The 24,929-nt window shown below is 37.2% G+C and overlaps 1 protein-coding gene and 1 long non-coding RNA gene across 8 annotated transcripts in view; one reads left to right on the top strand and one right to left on the bottom strand.

Annotated features, from left to right (window-relative positions):
- The window catches only part of ITPRID2 (ITPR interacting domain containing 2), a 37,891-nt gene extending 29,360 nt beyond the window's left edge, over positions 1 to 8,531 (bottom strand). For 4 of the 5 annotated variants that reach the window (XM_045806249.2, XM_045806254.2, XM_045806252.2 and 1 more), the window contains exons 1-6: positions 8,133 to 8,492; positions 7,725 to 7,770; positions 4,733 to 4,782; positions 3,854 to 3,910; positions 1,336 to 1,375; positions 1,151 to 1,249 (exon numbers count right to left, since the gene is read on the bottom strand). In XM_045806249.2, the coding sequence (XP_045662205.2) occupies positions 1,151 to 1,249; positions 1,336 to 1,375; positions 3,854 to 3,910; positions 4,733 to 4,782; positions 7,725 to 7,770; positions 8,133 to 8,343 (503 nt within the window). In that variant the 5' untranslated portion in view covers positions 8,344 to 8,492. Of the gene's footprint in view, positions 1 to 1,150; positions 1,250 to 1,335; positions 1,376 to 3,853; positions 3,911 to 4,732; positions 4,783 to 7,724; positions 7,771 to 8,132 lie in introns of all 5 variants that reach the window. The other variant, XM_045806248.2, reaches the window with a different exon arrangement.
- Positions 8,532 to 8,841: 310 nt separating this feature from the next.
- LOC123798021 (uncharacterized) overlaps positions 8,842 to 24,929 on the top strand; it is a 59,889-nt gene continuing 43,801 nt past the window's right edge. The window contains exons 1-5 of one of the 3 annotated variants that reach the window (XR_015724308.1): positions 8,842 to 9,064; positions 11,122 to 11,241; positions 11,491 to 11,536; positions 12,378 to 12,448; positions 13,341 to 13,419. This is a non-coding gene — a long non-coding RNA (uncharacterized LOC123798021). Of the gene's footprint in view, positions 9,065 to 11,121; positions 11,242 to 11,490; positions 11,537 to 12,377; positions 12,449 to 12,772; positions 13,420 to 24,929 lie in introns of all 3 variants that reach the window. The other 2 variants (XR_006781157.2, XR_015724309.1) reach the window with 2 other exon arrangements.

The following is a 24,929-nucleotide window of genomic DNA, read 5'->3' as shown; positions in this document are numbered from 1 at the left end:
AGAAAAAAAAAGCATGAAGATAGTAAGTAAGTTTATAGTCCACATCACATTATAAAAAGGAGCTTCTGCTCTTTACACCATTATGTATTTTAGCATCTTTATATACTGTGTACTAAATGTGCTATATAACTCTTAAAAAGAGTCTATTCTTCCAAACTCTTAGGACTGGGAAAAAGAGCTAGTCCCTGAACAGATACTCAGCAAGACTCCCAAAATGATTCCTCACCTTATTTTTTTTGTCATTTTAAAAGAGTCCCAGTAAAGCAGGTAAAACAATTAGAGGACAGCTAGCGAGAATAAAGAATAAACAAATTAAGAAAGAAATGAAAAGGGAAAACACACTAGGAAGTTGGTAGCACAGGACACTACAGAGTTTTCTGCTCTTTGGCTGTCATTGAAGATGCAATACAGGTAACAAGCTGAATTCAGAAAGGGAGGGAGGGGCCTACTTTCAAATTTTCTCTAACCACTTTCACTCAGGAAGTAGGAGGAGTAAGGTATGGAGAGAATGGGTTACTCAAAGGTAAGTTCTTGCTCTGATTCTATTGGGAATTAAACATTTCCTATCTCTTCTTCCTCATACCAGTGATAATCCACCTTCGGAGATTCACTGAGGAAACTGATAGAGATGAAACCTGAACTGAAGAAAATTTCAATTTGTTTCAGAGAAAATGCTCAGATTCCAATACAATAATCTGTGTAACAATTTAAACTGGTCCCATAGGCTCACATACTTATCTATTTTAATATATATTTTGAAGAACTTTGATTTAATATGTTGAAGATAAATCTATGCTTAAATATCAAACTTTATATTAGAAAGGTTTATTCTGATTTTTTATCTTGGAGTAACTCAAGACCCTAAAAAAAAAAAAAATGGAGAATTTTGGAAGAAGTTATTCCACTATGGACTTCCTCTTTCAAGTTGTTGATAGGGCTCAAAATACTCATTATAACAGGAATTCCAGCAGCATTATAAACACATTTGCTGCTTTTTATTTAATCTTAATTTTTTTAAAAAAGGAATGAATGAAACATTTTGGATTCTTTTTGATTTCATACTATCAAGCCAAATCCAATACTGAAAAAGTGGTAAGAGTAGGTCATCTATAACACAATGTAACTGTAGTGTAATTTTGGAATAGGTTACCTTGAAACTGTCCCACTACTTTTCCCAGATCCAGTGGAATTCATACTTCTCCCTTTCTGGTGAAACTGTAGTCTTCTTTCTTTGGCCAAGATATTATTGCTATAAACAAAATTAGATTATAAAAAATCTTATTTTCATAAATGTTCTTCATTTTTGAAAAGAGAACAAACAGCACAGCTACGTACCAGTTTTCAATTTGAGTATCAGTTTCATGGAGGTGGTTGGCTATAGGTAAAAGAATAAATGCAGAGCAGAACTGTTAGTGGGACAGTAACTACTGTGATATAGTCATCAAGAAAGTAGATTAGCCAAATATTACAGCTAAATGCCTAATATCCCAAACTCTTGTCTTGGTTCATTAAATCTGCATTACTAAAAGAAATATACGGATCAATATGAACAGAATCAGCAGCTTCAGGAAAGTATTTTCATTTGTTAGCAATGTAAAACTACTCCCTTCACTGAATGTTTAAAATAAAAGACATATAGATAACCAATTAAATTTCCTTAATAGTAGAAATAAATAGTAAGAAGATATACAGCATCTAGTAAACGTGGTTCTAACTAATAAATTTAAAAGCTGTTATTAAAGAAGACCTTAAGAGCAAAAACATGATTTAGTTTTATTTAAGTGTGGCAACAGTATACATAAATTCCTACTGTGGTTTTTCAAAGGCTAAAAATTCATCCCAGTTACAACCAATTTTTCATGCATCTACTTTGAAAATTTCTATTCATTTCAAAATAAGTTTTCTTAAAAAAATTACTTTTTAGCTTTATCCTAGACTTACAAGTTTTAAACACATTATTGTTAAGTTTAGAGTGAGTTCAACTGACTGCATTTAACTTTTATAGACAAATACCAAGAATGAAAATAATTACAAACATCTACTTCAGTATATCAGATTTTTTTCTTACTTCTTTTTTTTTTTTTTAAGATTATTTATTTATTTGACAGAGATAGAGACAGCGAGAGAGGGAACACAAGCAGGGGGAGTGGGAGAGGAAGAAGCAGGCTCGTAGCAGAGGAGCCTGATGTGGGGCTCGATCCCAGAATGCCGGGATCATGCCCTGAGCCGAAGGCAGACGCTTAACAACTCTGCCACCAGGCGCCCCCCCAGATTTTTTTTTACTTCTGATCTGCAAAGTCATGGCAATTTGCTATATTTCTTTGTACATCCACTCAGAAGGCTGCCTAACACATACCATTCAATAAATATTTACTGAATGAATGAAAATAATCTTGAAATAATTTTCAGTAAAACAACATAATATTTCCATTCTTCTCTGGGACTTCCTTTTAGGTTCTGGTTTCCAATAAACTCACTCAATATGGATGAACAGGCAGAAGAGAAGTGAGTTTTAGGGCAGTGAAAATACATTTCTGATATCATAATGATAAATCCAGGACATTATACATTTGTCTAAACCATGGAAAATACGTGACCAAGAGTGAACCCTAATGTAAACTATGGACTTTGGGTATTGTAACAAATGTACCACTCTGGTGGGGAACACATTGATAATAGGGGAGGCTATGCATATATGAAAGCAGGAAGTACAGGGAAAATCTCTATACCTTCCCCTCAATTTTGTGAACTTAAACCTGCTCTAAAAAAAATAAAATCTAAAAAAATTCCATATTGTGAAATTAAGGCAGATATCAAAAGTGCTATTTACAGTAACACTGAAATGCATTTTAGTAAGGGGTTGACAGCATGCTCAACTGTACTAATTGGGAAGCAGTAAGTTTAACCCCTTTACAGAGTTTATTCCTTGAAAGCACATTAACTGAAATAATAAAACCTAATATATATATGTATTCTAGAGTTAGAAGGTTCTAAATAAGTAATTTACCATACAGACTGATTTAAAACAGCAAAAGATCAAGGAAATTACATTCAATGGATAAATTCACCATTCATTATTATAATTTAAAAGATTTATATTTTATTTTTTTATAATTTAAAAAGATTTAATAAAATCCTTAATTCTTTTTGATAAAAAGCACACATTCAGAGCCCAGCTATACAGCTACTAATAATCTTCTAATACCAGTAAAATAATAAAATAATAAAAATTTTTATTTTACATTGTGGAAAACTTTACTGTAAATCCACTGGACTAGATAATAACATCTGTGAAAATTTAAACATGGCACAATGCACTTTTAAAATATTAATGCAGTCTGGAATAGACATCAGCATAATGATTTCTAATTAAATTCTAATAAATGTTATTTTATTTTTGTCTCTTAGCGTTCTAAAAATCTGGAAAAGGAGAAAGGGGAAAGACAGGAGACACCTGAATGCAAAGAAAAAGACAAGCCGCAGCTGTTAAGTCTGACATAAGGCTACCTCACACTAAAAATAAGCTTCAATTTAGTCTTCTCATGTATAAATATTTAAGTTTCCTTCCTTCTGGCGGGGCAATTTTTCCCTCAGTTCTATGACCATTGTTTGCCCCGAAACAGTTCCTTTAAGCAATTAAGTCCAAGGAAGACATGGACATTTCACAATGGTTTTCATAGCCATTTCTACATGTATCCTACAAGCTCTGACTTAACATATAAAGGTTCTGTAAAATGTGTCTGAGCCATTTTCAAGACCTTTAACTTTGGCTCTGAGGACTGTACACCTGAAAGCACTCAACTCATTTTTTTTTAAACCTGCATGAAAATACAGTTCTTCCAAACAAATGTACCTTCAGCTCCCAAAGACAAATCATCTTCAAAACTGCCTCCATTTCTCACAAGCACACCTGAAAGAAACATTAGAAGACTCATCCTGGTGTTCTGTTCTTCTGGACCCCCATATAAAATCATAGTTTTAGCTGAAGCAAATTGACCAAGCAAAAAATAAAATACAGTAAAGTGTTTCAAACCCGAATGTACTCATCATTCTATCATTTCAAAAAGCAAGTATAAGCTTTACTTTATCGCAAACAAACCATGATTCGCAGCCAGGTAAAGTTGTTAAAAGCCCCGATATAGGCTATTTTATACTTACGGTGTCTTTGAAGATATTCATTTAGCTAACATCTTATCCAAAAGTTTCATGAAAATTCAGATCCCGAAGCAATCATTCCTTTTACCTCCCTTAACAGTCAGGAGCTCAAGCTAGATTTTTCTAATACTATAAATGTTTTTTAATATGCCTTGCCACTACCTGCACATTCTTGTTGTACTTTGAACTTTAGAATTCTGTCTTGCACAGGTAGTAAAATTTCAGGTGTGGCAACTTCGGTTAATATAAGCAAAGAAATGCTGCACTAAAGCTGACCCAGTTCACTTAATATTTTCCTTATGTTTACATATATTTCTACATTTAATTAATCTTCATAATATCTAGCTAGACAATAAAAATATGAGTTTCACATTGTGTAAAGGTTTAGTAATTTGCTTAAACTATTCATTGTTTTATGGTTTATAACAAGATTTCTTTCTTTTGGCTTTTCTCTCAGAATGGCATATTTTATAAAATGAACATTACTTTTATAATTTATATATGTATACATTCACTCAGAGGACAAACAAAGTAGGGCGCTCATAAAGAACAAATTTAGAAAGCAACTTTCTCTTACCCTTGAGCGTATTACTGCTTTGCTCATCCAGTGAGGCTCCCAAAGGGGTACTGAAACCACATAAACATATAAACCTTAATCTTAAAAAGATATCTGGAGAGTTGTCACTGCACAACTTTACACTTAAAGGATCACAGCCAAGCAAGCTTCTAATCACAGTTTAACTCTCCTCCCCAAACACAAAAGGAATTCAAGTGTATTACATAAGTAATATCTTACTAACTAAGCAAACACCTATCCTCAAGTCAGTTCACCAGGAATGATTTAATCACACATCTGATCTGCCAGCAATTAAGAGCAAGAATTGTAATTACAAATGATATGAATTACCATTTTCTTTACAAAAACAGAAAAAGAGAATGTCAGCAGGCAGTAAGAAAATGTCTGCTCCCCTCAGTCCCTTCCCTAGAAACACGAAACAGAATTAAAAGAAAACAAATCTTTACTTTAATAAAATTTAAAAATCAGAATCTAGTTAGAAATAGGCTCAACAGTTGTTTTAAACCTCATCTGTTAAACCTATCGCCAGCATTTTAGAGCATCATTCAGTGTCTCCCTTAACCCAACTATCTTTTTTGGTCTAAATGGAGAAACTTGAGAGGTTTTTTTCTGTTTTTAAACTATGAAATACATATATCTTCATTTAACTCTAAAAACTAAAAAGTCGGCTTGAGAATCAACCTTAAGAACCAGCCATTGCTAAAATTCTTTCACATTCTTCCTGTTCAAACACAGATTAGAAATCTTTTTACGTGAAAATGAAAATGTTTTTCATTTCCTTCTCAAAACTAAATTATATTAAGACACATTGTTTTATTTTGAAAGTTCTGTTTTGTGATTTGAACCTTTCATAAGTAACAGTTTATACCTGTTACAAATTCACATCAGATATGGGATCATAAAAATATGAGTCTCAAAAAATATTATTGAAATAACAATTTAATGTTAAAACTTTCTGCAAGCAAATATGCAAGCAGTGGCAGTTCTTTGAAAATTAGTGCTTTTGAAATGTAAAAGAATCACAAATACCATAAAGACAATAAAAACTTTGAGCTAAGTTTTTGCATATATTTTAATAAAACTGGAATTTATGCCTTTATAAAGTCCTTCATCCCTGGGCTACATTCTTAGGACAAAACACTGTATTACTCCTTCTGCAGATGTCTCTACGGGTGGGTGCACTAACAGAAAATGGCAAATAAAGAGAATATAGCTGCCATTCTCCTTCAGAAACAAGTTTCTCACTCTCACAACTGCTCTCTTCCAAATTCTCTCAAAAACTATCCTTTCTTAGATGCTAATTCAAGCAATTTATTTCCACTTACTCAAAAAGATGATTATCAAAATAAAGACCCCCCTCCCTTAAAGGAATGACAATGGTATCTTTATTCGGGATATGGACAGCAGTAAGGAAAAAAATGAGAATGTATCAAGGGAAAAAAGCTAGATTTACATCACTTACAATGTACAGAGTAGGCAGATGCCTAACTCTGAGAAGGATCCTAAACTGTTATAGAAAAAAAACTAGAGTTGCAAATATCCTAGCAGTCAAATCTATGATAATACAGCTAACATTACAGAACTATTTGTTCTAGCTTTCCCAGGTACAAATGAATGCCCCTTTTGTACAAAAGAGGTGCAAACTGTAAGGAACAAGAAGGAAATCTATGCAGGAAACCTGTGAGGGAAGGAGCAACAGACTATAGAATCTGCCTACATAAGATTAGCAACAAAACTTTTGGAATTTTCAGCGATGGTATGTCCAATAAATAGCATTTGCCTACTGCATTTATCTTACAAGATAAATGTACTGTCTACTTGATATGATCTCCTATAATCTTAATTCCTATACATTATAAAGTAAACACAAGGTGATTTCTCTCTTGCTGTTAAACATTATTTTTGGCGCATCTTTAGAGAGAAGGTCCATATACTTCTTCATATCTCAAAGGATCTATGACACCCCCAATAAAGGTTAAGGGGTTCTGTAGTGAAGAGTGCTTAGTAATTCATCAAAATTACTCAAATATCCAGGTAATTCATCAAAGCAGGACATCACTGGAGTAGTAGCCAATATTTTATCTCTGTTTAGGGAAGAAAATAAGCTGGCATACATGAAAATCACTTCTCCTTCCACCAAAAAACATTTCCCTACCTCTGGTACTTGAACAGAAGATTAAGAAAAGCCCAAAATGAGATGGCAAGGATGTGCAGAAGCAAACACCTTAACCGCGTTAAAAAGTAACATTCTTCATATAAAATTTTACCAGTAGTAAATAAATTGGAAAAAAATTAAAACATAAAACAAGCCCTTTTTTACTGTAGTAAGATTTACTTGCACTATGATTCGTCTCCTCTAGTACTTTATCAAAGATTTGTACCAGTTGCCAAAGCATGCAATTAGATTTATGCCGTTTGAATGCCTTCAAAGCTCTATTTCCCTTCGTGCATTCCAGTGCCATCTGACAAATGCACGTCCAAAGAGGAAACTACAAGAACAAAGTTAGCTGGTTTTATGGCTGTCCAAACAGAATTAAGGCACAAAAATAAAATTAGAAGCCCAATTCGTGTTAGGTAAATTAACTTCATCTAAAACACATTTGAAAGGGAAATCATTCCATGCCAGATATACAGATGTCAAAACAAAAGCAAAATAAAATACTGTGTGAAATGTGAAAATCCTTTCGAATAAAAACAAGACAAGAATAATAACACTGCATGATTATTTAAGTCTCTGATCTCTGATGCTAACATCATGCACTGGGGCTTAAGTCCTAACTGTGAAGTCAACACGGTCACCAAATAATCAGCGGTCACAGCACTTCCATTTCTAATCTTTTAGAGGAGGAAACTATCCGCCGGCTCACTTTCCGGCTTATAGCTCACAACGGCCACGGGACCCACAGGGACTGCGGCCCTAGTGACTCCGCTTTGGTTGTGCCATCTCCGCGGATCTCCCTCTGAGACGCGAGCGGCGAAAGCGAGGGCTCACCGGCAGTCCTTGAGCCATATCGCGATCTTCTCGTTGGGCACGTTTCCTGCGGGGCAGAGTGAGGGGACATTTCGTTACCGACCCCAGGGGGGCTCCGACGGCAGGGTCAACCTGGACACTCCCATACAGGAAAATCTACTGGGGGTAAAATGTAGCCTAAGTAGCATGTCTTAGTGTTCATCTGAAGGGAAACGAGATGGCACCGGAGTGTCTATGTTGAATCTGGAGACGCCTCGCCAAGCGCGCGCATTTAAAGGTCCAATGTGTCCCCTCTCCCCCGGCTTATCAAGCCCTGGAGGATCTTCCAGAACTCAAAGCAGTCGCCCAGGGCGCACGAGACTTTCCCCCGCCCGCCAGCCTGCCTTCCCCGAGTCCCCCGCCCGCCGCGGCTCGGTCGGGCGCACAGACCTCTTCCCGCGGCCGCCGGCAGCTTCGCGCCCGGGAGGTCCTCCTCGTCGTCCTCGTCCTCGTCCTGCGTCGTCGCTTCTGTGGACAGGTCCTCCGTTTCCGACGCCTGCCAGGAGCCGCGGCACTTGGCCCAGGCCTTCCTCCTGCGACTCGCCACTTGCCACTCCAGTTCCTCCTCCGCCTCCGCCGACGCCACCAGAGGCCGGTCCATGGCCGCACTGGGGGCTCCGCTGCCCCAGCCCGAGCCTGCGTGAGACACGGCGGCGGCGGGGACCCCCGCCCCTGCTGTCAGTGCCCAGCCGGGCTGGGGGCCCCGGGGAGCGGGAGCGGGCGCGGAAGGGGGCGGAGGAGGAGAAGAAGGAGAAGGAGGAGGAGGAGGAGGAGGAGGAGGGGACGGGAGGGAGGGAGGGAAGGAAGGGGAGGGAGGGGGCAGAGGGCCGGCGCTTCACATGAAGCCGGCGCGGCGCGGTGCGGTAGCGCGAGTGGCCCGAACTAGAGCGGCTGAGAACGAGCGCCGGCCCCCCGGGCCCCGCTCCCCGCCCCCAGGCCCCGCTCCCCGCCCCCAGGCCCCCGCCTCCCGCCTCCGCCCGACGCGCCAGGGGCCCGGCCGGCCGCGGCGCGTCTGCGCGCCCCTCCCTCGGCGGCGTCCCACGCCCCCTTCCGGCCGGGGCGCGCGGGGCGGAGCGAGGCGCGGCGCGCGCGGAGCGGGGCGCGGGGTCCCTTCGCTTTGGCCTGCGGAGTGGGAGAGATTTGTTTGCTTGTTTGTTTGTTAGCGATCTTTGTTTCCTGTCAGCTTCTCTCACAGAAAAACTGTGGAAAGGCCAAGCGCTTCTTTTCACCGCGTCAAAACAAGTGTCGGCTTGGGCTTGCTGACTTACTGTTGCTGAAGTCCAAGGAGTTGAGGATGAAGATGAAAGAAAGGCGCCTAATTGGTATTTGTCACAATGTCAAAACTGAAGACCAAACTTCGTGTAGTGCTACTTTCATGCTTAAAAAAGTTATTTATCGTGGTTTTGTTATGTATGAAAATGAGAAAGAATGTTTAATCTGGAAATTCCACGTTGAAGTTGGACATCGAGAGATGAAGAAAAATAGAGCAAGGAATGGCTAGGAAAGTGTAGAAATGCTTGCTTGGATTTTGTTGTTTATAGGATGCTACAAGAAGCAAATGTCAAAGTTCAGAACTATTTTAAAAATGCGTTTAGGCATTCCCTCCCCTTTTTAAAAAAAATCTCTTTTAGTGTATGTAAGGACTATAAAACCAACTTCCGATGATTTACCAGTATCTACAAGATCATATCAAAAATCCAGAATAACTTTCCAGAACCACCATTATATTCTGGGCCTATGTATATATACTGTGAAAATAGAAGGGGTGCTAGAACATTGATACTAGCATCTCATTGGCTTGAAATTTCACTTTACTCTTTTTTTGAATCTTAAAAGACTTTTCAGTCTTCAAGAGTTCTATGGCAAAATGCAGCTAACAATTTAATGGCCCTTCAGAATAGGCTAGAGCCTAGTCCCCTGTAGGAAAAGTTAGCAAGAGAGTGAGGGAAGTAGCTGGAGAGGAGGCTGGGAAAGGGGTGGTCAAAAGCCACACAGAACAAAATATGGGGTCTTCACAGTTTTATTCTGGGCCCTGAAAGACCCTCCCCTACTCATCTGGGGCTCCCAGCTTCAACTCCATTATCTCCACATGCTGTTGTTGTCTCTATGTAGTTGCATCTTAATTTATTGCTGTTCTTTCTGTCCAATACCTTCATGAATTTCAAGATCCATCTGAGTCAGAACTTTTCCTCAACCACATCTTTCCACAACTTCTGGTCACATCTCTCCCACAATTCCCTGATACACAACTGAATGTTTAGGTCACTTATGTTGACACTGAATTGTGCAGTAAGTAATATGACTGGCCTTTGAGGGTATATTTGACTTCCCAGCCACACTGTAAACTGTGAGAGATTAAATAACATTATTCTGTATTTTTTTACCCCTTACATGTTTAGTAGAGTGCTAATCCCACCAGGAATGATGACTTCTGTTGAGGTGAATGTTCTGTTCTTTATGTTCTTCAGGATGGACAAGTGGATAAAATATTTGCTTTATGTTGTTTCCCTAAGGCCTATTATTTTTTTTTTAAGATTTATTTTAGAGAAAGAGAGCACACTCCAGCATGAGTGGGGGGGAGGGTCAGAGGGAGAGTGAGAATCTTAAGCAGGCTCCACCCCCAGCGCACAACCCCTTGGAGCTGGATCTCACCACTGTGAGATCATGACCTAAGCCTAAATTAAGAGTCTGGTGCTTAACTGACTGAAACACCCTGATACCCCTCTGAGGCCTATTATTTTTTATTTAGTTTTGCTGTTTAAATACTTTTAGACAACAAAGAATTTTTGAGAAAGGCAACAGTGAACCATATTTTATATTTAAAAACCAACTACCAGAGTCAAGCTGTAAAGAAAGGGCTAGGAAGTCAAATATACCGTCAAAGGCCAGCCAGGTAACATTAGAATAGAATATAGAAATTGTTGAATCTCCAATAGCACAACTGTATGTTTTCTAATACATGATCATTTTTAATGCAAAATGTTGAGGGTACAGAAATAGTAGGGAAGGAAGTCCTTGAAACAGCAAGTTATTTTGAAATGTAAAGGGTTTTAACTGAGTTCTCAACTTTGAAATTTTAAAAAATGCCCAAGGTGTTTCATTTATTTAGTAATGAATGCCATAACACACATGAGGAGGGTCTAATTATTTCCTTCTTCAAGGATTTTTTTTCCAACAAGTACTGTATTGTAGACCAACTGCAATCCACACTGCAGAAACTCTGCATAAGGAATAATGCCTGATTCATCTATGCTTACAAAGTAGAGGAATAAACAAATTTATATTAGATGTAGATAATTTAATCCAGCAAATTGTAGTGGAAACAGTAGAGTCTTTGGTGTCACACTGAAATTTGAAATCTGTTTCTGTGTCTTTCTAGTTTCATGGCCTAAGGCAAGACAGCTATTATCTCTGGCCATCACATGCCTCATCTGTGAAATAGCAGTCATGATAACAGCCTTCCCAAACTGATGTGAGCATCACATGGAATCACATGGAAGTAGGTGCTCAGGATAGCTGCTGGAAATGTTAAATTGCAGAAGGCAAAAATCAATTTTATAATAGGGGGATTGTTCTTATACTGGTAAGTGACATATACATGCTTATGCAGATGAATTTTTTAAATGGCATAAATTCAGGCTAGGACAGAAAACATACTCTGGTTAGACAGTTTTAAATGGAAAAGCTTATATCAGAAATGAAACATTATGCTTAGTTTAATTACTTTCATTATTTTCTGCTTTTTCAGACCTTAACAAATGCCTCAAAATTACTAAAACAAGATTTACTATTGGGTAAGCTACGGCATTTTGTTCTAGTTATTGCATTGTTTGTTCAATAATATTTATGTAATCAAAATTTTATTTTATGCATCAAAATCTTAATAATACAGACTGATCAGAAAGTGGTAGTATTGCAGCTTACCAGATTTTCACCCCTTGTTAAGACATAAGGGATCTGGGAGGTATAAGCTAAGTAGAATTGCAGATTAAATAAACAGCAGCATTTTATATTTCAATAAGATTGCCTGAGAAAAGAATTCTGTATGAAATAAGTTTGGAAAACACTATATATTATATCCCCACCTCTCCCACCTCAATCCAGTCACAATGAATGTAAGAGATTTGAGAAGTAAATTCTCAAGATTTATTGGGGAAAAAAAGAAGAAAACTGGTTAACTTCATTTTACCCAGTATTTCTAAAATTCACTTGAACATGAAATCTTTTGGGCCTGCTCAATATAGCTATTAACATTTCCAGGGATACCAGTGGAATAATTTGCAACAGGATAAAAGAGGATGAAAGGAAAATATTATTCAATGAATGAACTCTTTGAAAACTTTGAAGGTTTATTTACAAACCATATAAATGAACAATGAGGAAAGGTGGTTAGTCTGACTTAAGTTTTTTTCTGATATATTAAGTCATTATTAATCATGAAAGTATTTCTAGTTATGGATATTTTAAAGTAATAAAATTCATTTGTATAGTCTATAACTTGAACATATGACTTATTCTTAGGGTTTTCCCACAATAGCAAAAATTCAGGGAGTATTACACTAGTTTGTTGTCCTCCTAAGTAAGCATTAATATAGCATAATGATCTGCTATTTTGGTTTTCCTTATTTTCTCAAGTGCACACCAGAAGGAGAAGCAGGTGTTAATACTACTGGAACTTTGCCTTGCAGATTATTTACATAATCTGGGTAAATTTACATATTTTCTAATTTGTGCATGTTGAAGACTTGTCATTTTATCACCCATTTCACTGTCTTCGGATCACAATTTCTTCAGTTTGCCACATAATGCTAAATTTACCCTATCCATGGTAAAACCTTGTAGATAGGTTATTGTCTTTTCAGTGGCTCAATTCTTTGGTGTTTCTGAGCAACAGGTAAGAATAGCTCATCTATTCTTCATCAACAATTGACTGAGGCAAGATTATGTAACAGAATAAGCTTTATTTGGTCTGTTTCATGAATTCATGAAAGTTTAGTTCAGTCGTTTTTTCTTTTTCTTTTTCTTTTCAGTCCTGCCCTAAAATATTGTTTTTAAAGATCTCTGACATTTTGAATCATAAAGGCTTTGGAAGACGTACATCTATCGATATTAAATACTCAGTCTATGCCACTTGATATTAAACATTTTTCTGCGTTACACAACAAAACAAGAGGATGTCATTATTGCACTTCCCAGTTTTAACACGGTCTTATTACATGATCAATGTATTGATAGACATTTTCTTCCTATTTGAAGATTAATTTCTAGCTCATGTCACATATATGATTATTTCCTATTTGAAGCCATTTAGCAAGTTAAAAAGTTTCACAATGTATATATTTGGAATTATATATTCACATGTAAATCTTTCTACCTCATTTTATGAGAATCAGAAGAGGTTAGTGACTAGATGAACAATATCTAATACTGATATATCTTTAAAAGCTTTAAATGGTACTGATCTCATAGATGGTTCTTTAACACACATACACACAATGTCTTTTTTAAAAATAATTCTTATGTGTGCCTGGACCTGAATAAATATAAACTGCACTGCCTCTCCCACCACATTTCCCTTCTCTAATCTCCTTTCTGCAGCTCCTTCATGCCTGTCTCAGAACAAACACAATCTGCATTCAGAACAGGACCGTTTACAAGTTCAATGGAGTTATTTTGGGTGAGTCATTGAAAACAGTACAAAACCTTTCCTCACTCACCAGAAATGCATTTTTAAAATAAAGCCAAAGTGAACAAGGCTTGGCAAGTTTGAGGGTGGACAAAATGGGGAGAGCACGGGATTTCTGCCAGACTCAGACAGGATTTTACTAAACCATTTTTGTCTATTCTTTACATTCAACTCCACCAATTTTTCTTACCATCACTAACCAAAACGTATAAGATTGAGCAGGTGGGACATCAAAACAAGGACACTTCAATTCAGCCACCACTGTGATACTGAGTAGAACCAGCAGATCCCTTATATCTGACAATCAGTTAGGTCCCCCTTTCTGTCATTCTTTAATTCAGAAGCTATAAGATGTATCCACTGAATAATCTTGTTATTCTAATTAAATCAATCTTGACAAATTAATAATTATAGGCAATTTTTAGAAAGTCGTATATAAATCCAGTAAACAGTTCTTTAAAATTGCTTTTAAAATAAGAGAAGTTCCATGAGAGCTAATTAAAAAATAAAGTATTAAAGAAAATAGAGCTATAAAGACAGAAAATAATAAGCTAGTTCCTAAAAAACCTTTGAAATTGAATTATTATAATGAAAGTCTATACAATGGCTTGATGCATTTTAGATATTTAACAATCAGGTATTCATGATTTATGAAACAGTGTAGATTCTTCTTTATCTGTCTGTATAAATATTACTCACCCTTTATCCTGCAGAGAACTTTCTAGCAGAAATACAAGTAATTACTGTTCCACAACTTCGTACAAATCAGTTGAGGCTTACATCTCATGAATGAGGAGAAACCTAGAAAGAATCAATAAAGAGAGATTCTTAAACATATAATGATAATTCAGAATTCCTTTGCTATAAAATTTGATAGTCCATGAAAGCCACCTTTAACACAGGTGGACCCAGCAAGTCACTTTGTGGTAATTGACATACCCTGTAGGCGGCCCTACAGTTAGAATTGTTCACAAAGGGTCTATCTCCAAGCTGCGGGGACAAGCCAGGTTCTATTAGATGGAACTATGCATATATTCTCCTTGAACTCCCTGCAAATTATCAGTTTCCACAAGTCAGGGTGACAATTGTTGGTTAAATGGAATGAAAACTCTGTTTGAAAGTTAATCTGGCTGTGAAAGCACTAGGGTCATAATAAACAAACACATATTTCCTGCTGTAGTTTAAGAGCATAGCCAAGAACTCTGGTTTCCCACATTTGGGGAATTTTTTCCTTTTCTTTTCTTTTACGGTTAGGCAATTGTTTTTAAATTATAAAATAAGTACTTATACAGCCTTCAAAGCTTATCTCAACTATCTAAGAATGATTTTATCACATTTAGTTATATTTAAATATAATCAACAAATGATCAGAAGTTAAAGGGACTAAGTATCTATTGATGGGAACGCAAAACTAAGAACTTCCCCACAATCTTATTTCAAATCAAACAGAAAAATGAAACAACTCTCCATTAAAATTTCTTTGGAGCAGGCAAGAAAGGTAGCATATTTGGCGTGGATTACATTAGCACTAAATCAAACAGCTTAAAGTTATGTTTATTAATAGACTGTTATTATATAAAAGAACTGCAGGGTAAAGGTCAACACACAGGTTGTTTTGGTTAATTTTTTAAAAATCCCCTGAGCCTGTGTCTTTCCAATTACTTTACTAGTCAGCTAAGTTGGCACCTTAAAACCTTTGACTACTGTAATTATAATAGTGCTGATATTCAATTTGGAGAAATACTGTTAGAAGAGCAATTATTTCAGTGGACCCAAGGAAATAACAATGTTGAAATTGGATACTTTTGATTGAGCACTTGCTTTGTGCCAGACACTGTACTTAGAGCTGGATTTACAGTGCCTCATTTAATAGAACTCTGTAAGGGTATTGTATTATTCTCACTTTATATTAGGGAAACTGAGCTTCAGCGAGGTTAATACTTGCCCCAGGCCATGTACTAGTAAGTGGCAGGGTGGAACCAGGACTTCTCCCCTGCAAAGTCTATGCTCTCACCTACGATGTGTGACTGACTGTCTGCTAGTACTCCAGATCCACTGTTAGAGAAACATTAGTAATCACTTTGTTTGGACTGAGGAGATTCTTCACGTATAGCTGATGGGCAGAGGCTCAGTATGACTCAGAGCCGGAAGGTATCCTAGGGAGCCAATTACCTACTACAATTCCCTCATTTTACAAAAGGAGGGAAACTGAGCTCAGAAACTTTAAGTAGCCTGCTCAAGGTCAGCCATCTAGTTACTGACGGAATTCATTAGGGACAAGAATCCATATCTCAAAGCCCTACAAACATTGATAAAGGCAAAGGTAGAAAAACTGCTTTTATCTTATCAAATGTTCTAAAAAACTTAGAGAATGTAAAAACAAAGATTTTAGTATCTAGGCTTCTTAAGGGCATATAATATTATAATTTATCAGTAAAGGTAATACCTCTGGCCCAAAATTTGTAGCTACACCTAGCCATCTTTCTGGAGAGGACTCAAGGTTGGGGGCAGTGAAAATCTCTGCAAACTTGAGTATATTATTCAACTAATTTTTGAGTCCTTCTAGGATAACATCCTATATTCTATAAGATACAAAAACCCAAGACTGTAGCATCCCTGGCCCAGCCACATTCTTGTACTCAAAACTTTCTCAGGGGGAATCACACTCATGATCAAGAAGAGATAATTTTTGCTTCTTAACCTATAATCTGGTCTTCCAAGTAAGCTGTAATTGCCCAATGGGAGACCTGAAGTTTTAAGATTTCACCTTTCACCTGAGAACAATTTGAAATTCTATTTTGAAAGGAAACAATATTCAGAAAGTTTTTCTGAAGGGTAAAATTCAGGCACTACTATGATTCATATATACTATATGTGAATATTTCAGTATGTTAATAGTTAGCCATGACTTAAAGTAGACCAGCAAAAAGATGGGTGCCTTGATATTATCAAATGATTTCCAAAAAGATGGTTTTTACAAAATCACTCTGATTTATAAAATGGCATCTGCCTATATTGATTCTCAATATGAGCAGTGATGTGAAATGAGATGTGTTGTTTCTAATAAAGAGTCTTCCCAGAAATTAAGTACATCACCCCATGTTCTCTTTAGGAGAAACAGAAGAAATACCTTTTTACAATATTTGTTCCAAGAGGAGTTGAAATTACTGAGATATTTTATTCTAATCTCATGGGCACCAGGACTTGGATAACTAACAAAGTTTCTGTTTTTAACGCTGGTTACTAGAAAATTGAAAGCCAAATGTGTGGCTCACCCATGGTGGATGAGTAGGTCATCATGGTATGCATCCTAAACCTTATTCATAGCTCTATTTTGTCCCCACCCTTTTTTTTCTTCTTTTTCTCCTTTTTTCCTTTCTCAAAATAATATTTTTTTTCCTTTCTCAAAATAATATTTTATAATTTTTGATACTCTTTTTCTGCACCATGACAAAGTATTGCTAAATACGTAAGAATATTATACAAAATTATGTTTATTATACAAATACGTATATCCATAGAGGAATATTAGAAGGGAAACAAAGATATTCCATGACAATGACAATATTATGGCTTTTTTATATTCTAAACTTTTTGAAAGTGTATTTACAATTTAGGGAGAAAAAGTTATTTGAACTTTAAAAACTAGCTATTTATTCCAGAGATAGAAGTAAGGGAAATATTTACAACCCCCTCACACACACACACACACGATGTATTTCAGTTTGATTATCTTAAGGCAAGTGAGGAACTGTCATAAAGTCAGTTTGGAATGGTAATTGAGCGCCAGATTTCAAAGGTCTTGGTGTGCTATTCTAAGATTGTGTTATTGCAAGTGGGAAGTTAGAAGCACCTTTCAGATTTTAACTAAGTGCTTTATTGAAAGATAACTAGTAATTATATAGCTGAAAGGGTCAGGCATGGGAAGTTGTTAGGCAAGGGAGCCAGTTAGGAGGCTTATTAGTATGGGGCTTGGAGATGCGGAGGTTAATAAAGACTCAAGTTAGACTGGTGGGAATGGGGGTGCAATCAGATTTGACAAATTGGAAATGGGTGGGAAGAAAGAAATAGAATGATCTTCAAGGTTTTTCCTACTGTAGATACATACATGTATAGGTATTGGTGTCATTCAAATGATAGAGAATTTAGGAAAATTTGGTATTTGGCATTAATTTGTTTAGGAGTAAGACAACAAGAGAGAGGAAAGGAAATGAGTTCATTATAAGACATATTATATATGAGGTGGTTACAAATCATACTGATGGAAATGTAGCCCCAAACATTCAAAAATACAGTACAGAGCTGAAACTCTGGATGAAAGTTTGACTTAAATACTGTAAGATATGTGTGTGCTTGGACTCACTAATACTACACAGCCATTTTTCTATTTCCCAAGTAAAAGATTTCCCAGTCTACCAAAGCAGTAGTCATCAATGACTTCTAAAGTGCTAAATCCCCGGGTTCCTTTTCAGCCCTCATTTTATAGTTATCTTTATAGCTTTTGCAGGACTGACTATTCCTCTCATTTCTTACTTGATCTTACATTTTCCTCTTCTCCTACTTCTCAGTCTCCTTCACTGGTTTCCATTCTTTTACCAGCTTAATTGTTGTGTTCTTGAGAGTTCCCCTCTATTAAGTTTACACACTCTGACTGAGATGGAGAAGACTAAGGGTGGAGAAGTTTGGGGTGAAACAAAAGTTTATTGAACGTGTTAAGTTTGAAAGCGTAGACATCCAAGGGGATATGTTGTGTAGGCATTCAGTACATGAATATAGAGTTCAAGGGAAAAAGCTGGACTGGAATATAAATTTAAGAGTCATTAGCACATAAATAGTATCTATAGTTAAATAACTAATTGGGGCCAGCAGGGGGGAATTGGTGAAGAATGGTAAGAAGAGATGTCTGAGGATAGTGCTTGGAGTACTCCACATTTTAAAAGCAAATAAATGAGAAGAACCCAGCAAAAGAGGCTAAGAAAGATCAACTAGTGCAACTAGCCAAATGGGAAGAGAACTAAAAGAAACAGTATCTTGAAGGCCACTGAAAAGAAGGTTTTAAAGAGGAGGAAATGGGGGCGCCTGGGTGGCACAGCGGTTAAGCATCTGCCTTCCGCTCAGGGCGTGATTCCCGCGTTATGGGATCGAGCCCCACATCAGGCTCCTCTGCTATGAGCCTGCTTCTTCCTCTCTCACACCCCCTGCTTGTGTTCCCTCTCTCACTGGCTGTCTCTATCTCTGTCAAATAAATGAATAAAATCTTTTTTAAAAAAATAAAATAAAATAAAGAGGAGGAAATGATCAACTCTACCAACTTCCTGAGGAGTCGATTAAGATGAAGCCTGAGAATTGACCTCTGGGTTTGGCAGTACAGATGTTATTGTTGCCCTTGACAATAATTGCGGTGGAATAGCGAACAGTGAAGCCTTGATTGTTGTGGGACTCTGTGGGGCCGGTTTCTTTTTGGGACACAAGAAACAACAGGGGCAGTCAAACTAAAACAATTAATTCGATAAAATAGAACAAAAGAGCAAGAAAACCATTATATAGATATATGGCCATTCAAGAGTATGATTATCTATGTCCAGATAAGGTTGGGGAAAAGCCAGGTTCTAAAGTATTGACCCTTGTGAGTTTATTTCCACTTAATTTTAATATTAGCCCTTCTTGTAATTACTGTCATTTGTCAAGAACAGTCATGAGAGAGGTAAAGATAGAAACAGTAAATGTAAACATCTGATGAAGAGAAGGATGAAGATAGGAAAATAGCTAAAAGGAAAAACAGAGTTGAAGAAGGATTTCTGGTTATTTTTTGAGGAATAAACCATGTTTATTGGCTAAAGACAAAAGCAAGTAGGCAGAAAAAGGTTAAATATACACAGAAAAGGTTAGGTATTTGAGGGATAAGATCTTGAGAAAGGGAGGAAAATTTATTTCATTTAGGTCATTTCTTTCTTTTAGATTGGGAAGAGATACAATGTACCAATGTAGTTAAATTTTCAGGAAAAGATAATTTTTTTTAAAGATTTTATTTATTTATTTGACAGAGAGAGACAAAACATAAGCAGGGGGAGCAGCAGGCAGAGGGAAAGGGAGAAGCAGGCTCCCCGCTGAGCAGGGAGTCTGATGTGATGTGGAGCTTGATCCCAGGGCCCTGGGATCATGACCTGAGCTGAAGGCAGATGCTTAACCCACTGAGCCACCCAGGCACCCCCAGGGGAAGATAATTTAAAGTAGTTCACACCATAAGAAACAGCAGGAAAGGAGGAGAAGGAAGGGAATAATGAAGGGGGTGGTAAATAGAAGGGGGGATGAACCACGAGAGGCTATGGACTCTAGGAAATAAACTGAGGGCTTCAGAGGAGAGCGGGGTGGGGGATTGGGATAGGCCGGTGATCGGTATTAAGGAGAGCACATATTGCATGGAGCCCTGGGTGTTATACACAAATAATGAATCAGGGAACACTACATCAAAAACTAAGGATGTACTGTATGGTGACTAACATAACATAATAAAGATTATTTAAAAAAATAATAATAAAGTAGTTCACACCTAATGTCGTATATATGCTCTGAGAATTAGGCCAGATCATCTGCTAAAGTAATGGATCATGAGCTGGTTGGAGAATTTAAGAGAGTGAAGGTTTGGCATAGCTGTTATTAAAAATGGAAACAAAATTATAGGGGAGAAGTAAAATATTTATTTAATCATTATATAGTCCTCTAAGCACCTTAAAAATATCAGCTCATTTATTCATCATGATATGTCTGTGAGATATGCTGGACATTATTCCCTCTTTGCAGATGAAGATAATGAGGCACAAAGTGGTATGCTGTTTTTCTAAGGGTACCCAACTAGTAAGTTGAAGATCCTGGACCTGGGCTTCTGTGGTCTAGCTTCAATATCCATGCTCTTAACTCCTTTACAATGCTGACTGACGGCAGTGGCCTAACTGACTTAGCAGGTTTAGTACATAGGTGTTGAATTTCAAAAGACAAAATTTAACACCCATCCAGGATAGGAGCTCAGAGGTTGAGTGTGATGGAAGTTGAGATTAGTTGATGAGATAAGCCATGGCATGCAGGGTTAGATGGAAGACATAGGGCAGGAGGGAAAGAATCCGGGTCATGTAGGGCCTCAGAGACTTGAATCTTTGTTCTATTCTTAAGGTTTAGATTCCTTTGAAATCAAATAGTTTGATAGAAATAAGGAAGAAGGATCACTGAAAACAGCAGGAGCTCAGATTAAGAGAGTAACATTGTGAAGTTAATTAAGAGGGATAAAGAGTGGCTGGGGATGGCTTAGGTAGCATTGGAGTGTGGCACTGGTAGTAGATCACTGAAGTCCAAAGAAGGTAAAGGCCTGTGCAGCAGAAGAGGTCAAGAAATGATGAGTCTAGGGTGTTGGGTGGGGCACATCTATAAATATTGAAGTCACTTATGAATCACTCAAGATGAGACAGGAAATGGGGTGGAGAAAACGGCTGCAGAAACCAGTGGATTGCAATGTGAATGTGATGAGGGAATGAAAGATGGCATAAGAGAGACAAGACAGACATAATGAACATATTCCAAGCAGTGGAGTCGTATAGGCCAAACTTCCCTGTAGCCACCTGCCTCTGGGAGTATGATAGGGAAACCAGAAGTGCCATGCCACTAAGATGCCTAAACTGGCAGCATTCCTGAAGAGCTTTTTAAAGAGATTGAACTGTTGAAATGATTAAAGTTTTAAATTACCTCAGAGGTCCAACACATTAGTAAAGTAAATATTAACACAGATTAGTTTATCTAGCCCATATAAAACCATTATCATTTAAGTACAAATATGGCCATACGGATATTTTAAGTTTTCAAAGGTGGGAGAGTGGAAGGAGGAAGAGAACATAGGAAATTGAGGTATAATTTGGCCCTGTGTAATGTGAACAACTGACGTAAAGGAGGAGGAAAGAACCAGCAACCATGAACATGGAGAACCTCTTGTATGTGCCCTAGGGATAATGTGGAAAGGGGAAATGTGCAAATGAGCCATACTCTTCCCTTAGTTCAGAATTCTCTATAAAAATTGTTATTTTTGATGCGGTGAAAGGGGCTTTCCGAATTGCAATGAAGAGACTCAAAAACAAAAAATAAATTTTTACAGAAAAGAAATCCTATTCCTAAATCAGGCAGGCTGAACTATATACTTTGAGATAATTTAACTACTTAATATTAGAGGAAATTATGTTTCAATCAACAACAATTCAGATATTGTTGGTTACCTACCAATACACCACTCCTCCACCTTCTTCCTTACCGCAGAATCCTTGTTATGCCACTGGATATTGGCATCTACATATGACACCAAGAGATAAGGCAGCCATCTTGTGACCGTAAGTGGAGCTAGCCTAGAAAGAAAAACCAAGATGCTAATAAGTTTCCCAGATTTAAGAAACAGTAATGCAGGGACCCAGCTAAATATGAAATTTCAGATAATGAATAATATCACAAGGGATATATATCATTTAACTAAAATTCAAATTTAACTTGATGTCCTGTATTTAATCTAACAAGCTAGATACTCAGGATGACAAAATGGAAAGTTAGATAGATCCTGTCATTGATGAAGTAATTGAGCTGCTGAATTAGCCAACTCTGGGACCACCTTAACTCAAAACATTTTAGTATCAGATAAATCTTCTTTAGTGTTAAGCCAGTCCTTATTGCATTTTCTGTTACTTAGAGCCAAAGGTATCCTAACTAACACAGTTTTGTCAGCCCTCTTACTGAGCAAGTCAATACACATATTGTTCATCCCTAAGTATTAACTTACAAATTCTAATTAGTATTTTCAAAAGGTTTCTTTCTGAAAGTTCTTTAGTATGAAATACATCTATGTTGTCAGAATTCAAAGTTTTCCATCTTTGTGTACTATTCCATGAAAGTTATTTTCGTGAAATGTGTAACATGAAATGCCTTTCTCTGCACAGTTTAGCTGGATTAGATGATCTCTAAGATCTATTCTAGTTCAGAAAATACTAGTTATTATAGAACAAAAGTAGATGTGAAATAAAGATAGGCACCTAACAATAAGGCCATACAACAAAAATTATCCAGTGTTAAAGTTAATTATGTAACAAAGGGCTGCTTCTGACGGTAGTTGATTGTTTAAAGAATTAGCAGAATTATATTCATAATACCACCACTATGAAAAACAGTAATGCAACAACTTTGATGTTTTTGAGTTTCTTGAGTTACAAATAGAAATTAGAATGAAGTCTTTCATCCATATAAATATATAGCTTTTATTCTTAATATCCCAAAAGTACAAAGTAATCTTGGGCAAAAGAAAACAAGATAAATGATGGAAAATTTCTAAATGATTATATTCACAGGCTGTGTGGCTCTGAAAGCCCCAAAAGTTGGCATTTTCCATCTGTTTCCAGTGGGTTATCAGAGGCTTGAATCAGTTTGTGCGGGCTCTTAAAATTCTATTTTTTTACTCTGAGTCTAACTACAGTGATTGGAGAACAGAGCGATCTTTACATGAATTGACCTCCCCTGGTCAATGGGAAAATGGCTTATGCTACCAGGCAGGAACTTTTTACATGGTGAAATTCGTTTGTGTGCATGTGTGCACAGTTCTGCGAGTGTGTGTGCACACTTACGCTTGTGAGTGAGGCAGAGGTTATTAGATCAAGAAGCCTCTGCTTTTTCCCCCATGCTCATGCACAAGGCAGATGTAGCTGCACAAAACCAGAGCAGCACAAGTCAGTTTTCAGAGCTGTGAAATGAAGCGAGGTTACCGAAACATTTATAATCAGCATTATCTGGCATATCAGTACTCTACAAAATTATGTTCTGATCTGAAACCAGCCATCTTGCCACTCTCCTCTCCTCCCTCTCCTAACAGTCTTATTTAAATGCAATTCATCTCTCTTTCCAAGCCTGCTTTCTAAGAAAAACAAAAACACTGCAGTTATAGAAGCCATTTATTTTAGAATACTGTCCAATTACCACTATTCTCCCTCAAGCATACCTCCTGACAGACTTCCCATGCCTACCTCTCAACAAGCATATCACAGTATTTATCCAGCAAAACCGGGAACTCCCAAGAAGGAAAAAAATTTGCTCCTTAAAAAAAATAATTTTCTCTGTACCAGATTTTAGAAAGGAGAACCATGGCATGTGCGTGCATGCATAGCCACAGACCTCCTCAATGAACTTGGGAGAAGAAAAAGAAAGGAGGGAAGGAAACATAACATTTTCAGCTGGGTGGTCTGAAGACACTAGAGTTGAAAAAATATATTTAGAAGTTTAAAAATCTTTTTTGTGAGATAATTTTCATTTGAGATCTGTTTTATGTATATATAGGATGTATTACTTTTAAAAAAAAGGTTTATGTTTTTCCCTAAAAATTAGTAATCATACAATGAACTATTTCCAAAGACCGTTCATTGATTTGACCTTGGCAGGATATTTCCAGCTCATTGATTAGTTTTTTATATTACTTGTTTTTTTGTACTAGGTAAAATTTTGTCTCCACATCTTGCATAGTGAAGAAACAACTAAAAGCTATAAATGGAAAAGAACACTTCTCCAGGGACATTTAATTCAGATTTTCCTAAGGAATGTTTTTTCTTCAATTTTAATTGTCTAATAATATCCATTATTTTTCTAATGTATACAAATATTTCTACACTACCCTAGGAGAAACTATTTTAAATATTTCTCAAATCCAGAGCACTTACTATTAAGCAAAATTTCTCATTTTCTAAATGCTATAAAAAGGGATGATGGGGGGCACCTATGTGGCTCAGTCAGTTGAACAGCTGCCTTTGGCTCAGGTCATAATCTCAGGGTCCTGAGATTGAACCCCACATTGGGCATCCTGCTCAGAGGGTGTCTTGTTCTCCCTCTCCCTCTGCCCGCCTCCCCCACTTGTGCTCTCTCTCTCTCTCTCTCTCTCTCAAATAAATAAATAAAATCTTTAAAAAAAAAAAAAAGGTGGAGGATGATGGGGCGCCTGGGTGGCTCAATCAGTTAAGCATCTGACTCTTGATTTCAGCTCAGGTCATGATCTCAGGGTCATGGGATCCAGTCCCGCATGGGGCTCCACACTGGGCATGGAACCTGCTTGGGATTCTTTTTCCCTCTCCCTCTGTTCTTCCCCTCCCTCCCCCACCTGCTCATGTGCACTCTCTTTCTCTCAAACAAAGAAAACTAAAAATTATATATAATATATAAATCTGATTTGAAAGAGGTAGATTAGTTCATGGTGTATGCCTAAGTTACTCTTTATTTTTTATTTTTTTGCCAGCACAATTGCAAAAGTATAAAATGTCTGTGTATGTCCATTATTGCATATGTGATTTTAAATCTATAAAAATGGGCACCTAGGTAGCTTAATTGGTTAAGTGTCTGACTCTTGGTTTCAGCTCAGGTCATGATCTCATGGGTCATGAGATTAAGCCCTGTGTGGAGCTCTATGCTGAGCCCCTGTGTGGAGCTCTATGCTGAGTGGTGAG

This window comes from Ursus americanus, chromosome 1, assembly GCF_024610735.1.
Source record: "Ursus americanus isolate L20-20 chromosome 1, mUrsAme1.1.p, whole genome shotgun sequence".
Classification (NCBI taxonomy): Eukaryota; Metazoa; Chordata; class Mammalia; order Carnivora; family Ursidae; genus Ursus; species Ursus americanus.
Note: the sequence above shows the minus strand (reverse complement) of the source record. Positions and strands in the feature narration are given on the sequence as shown.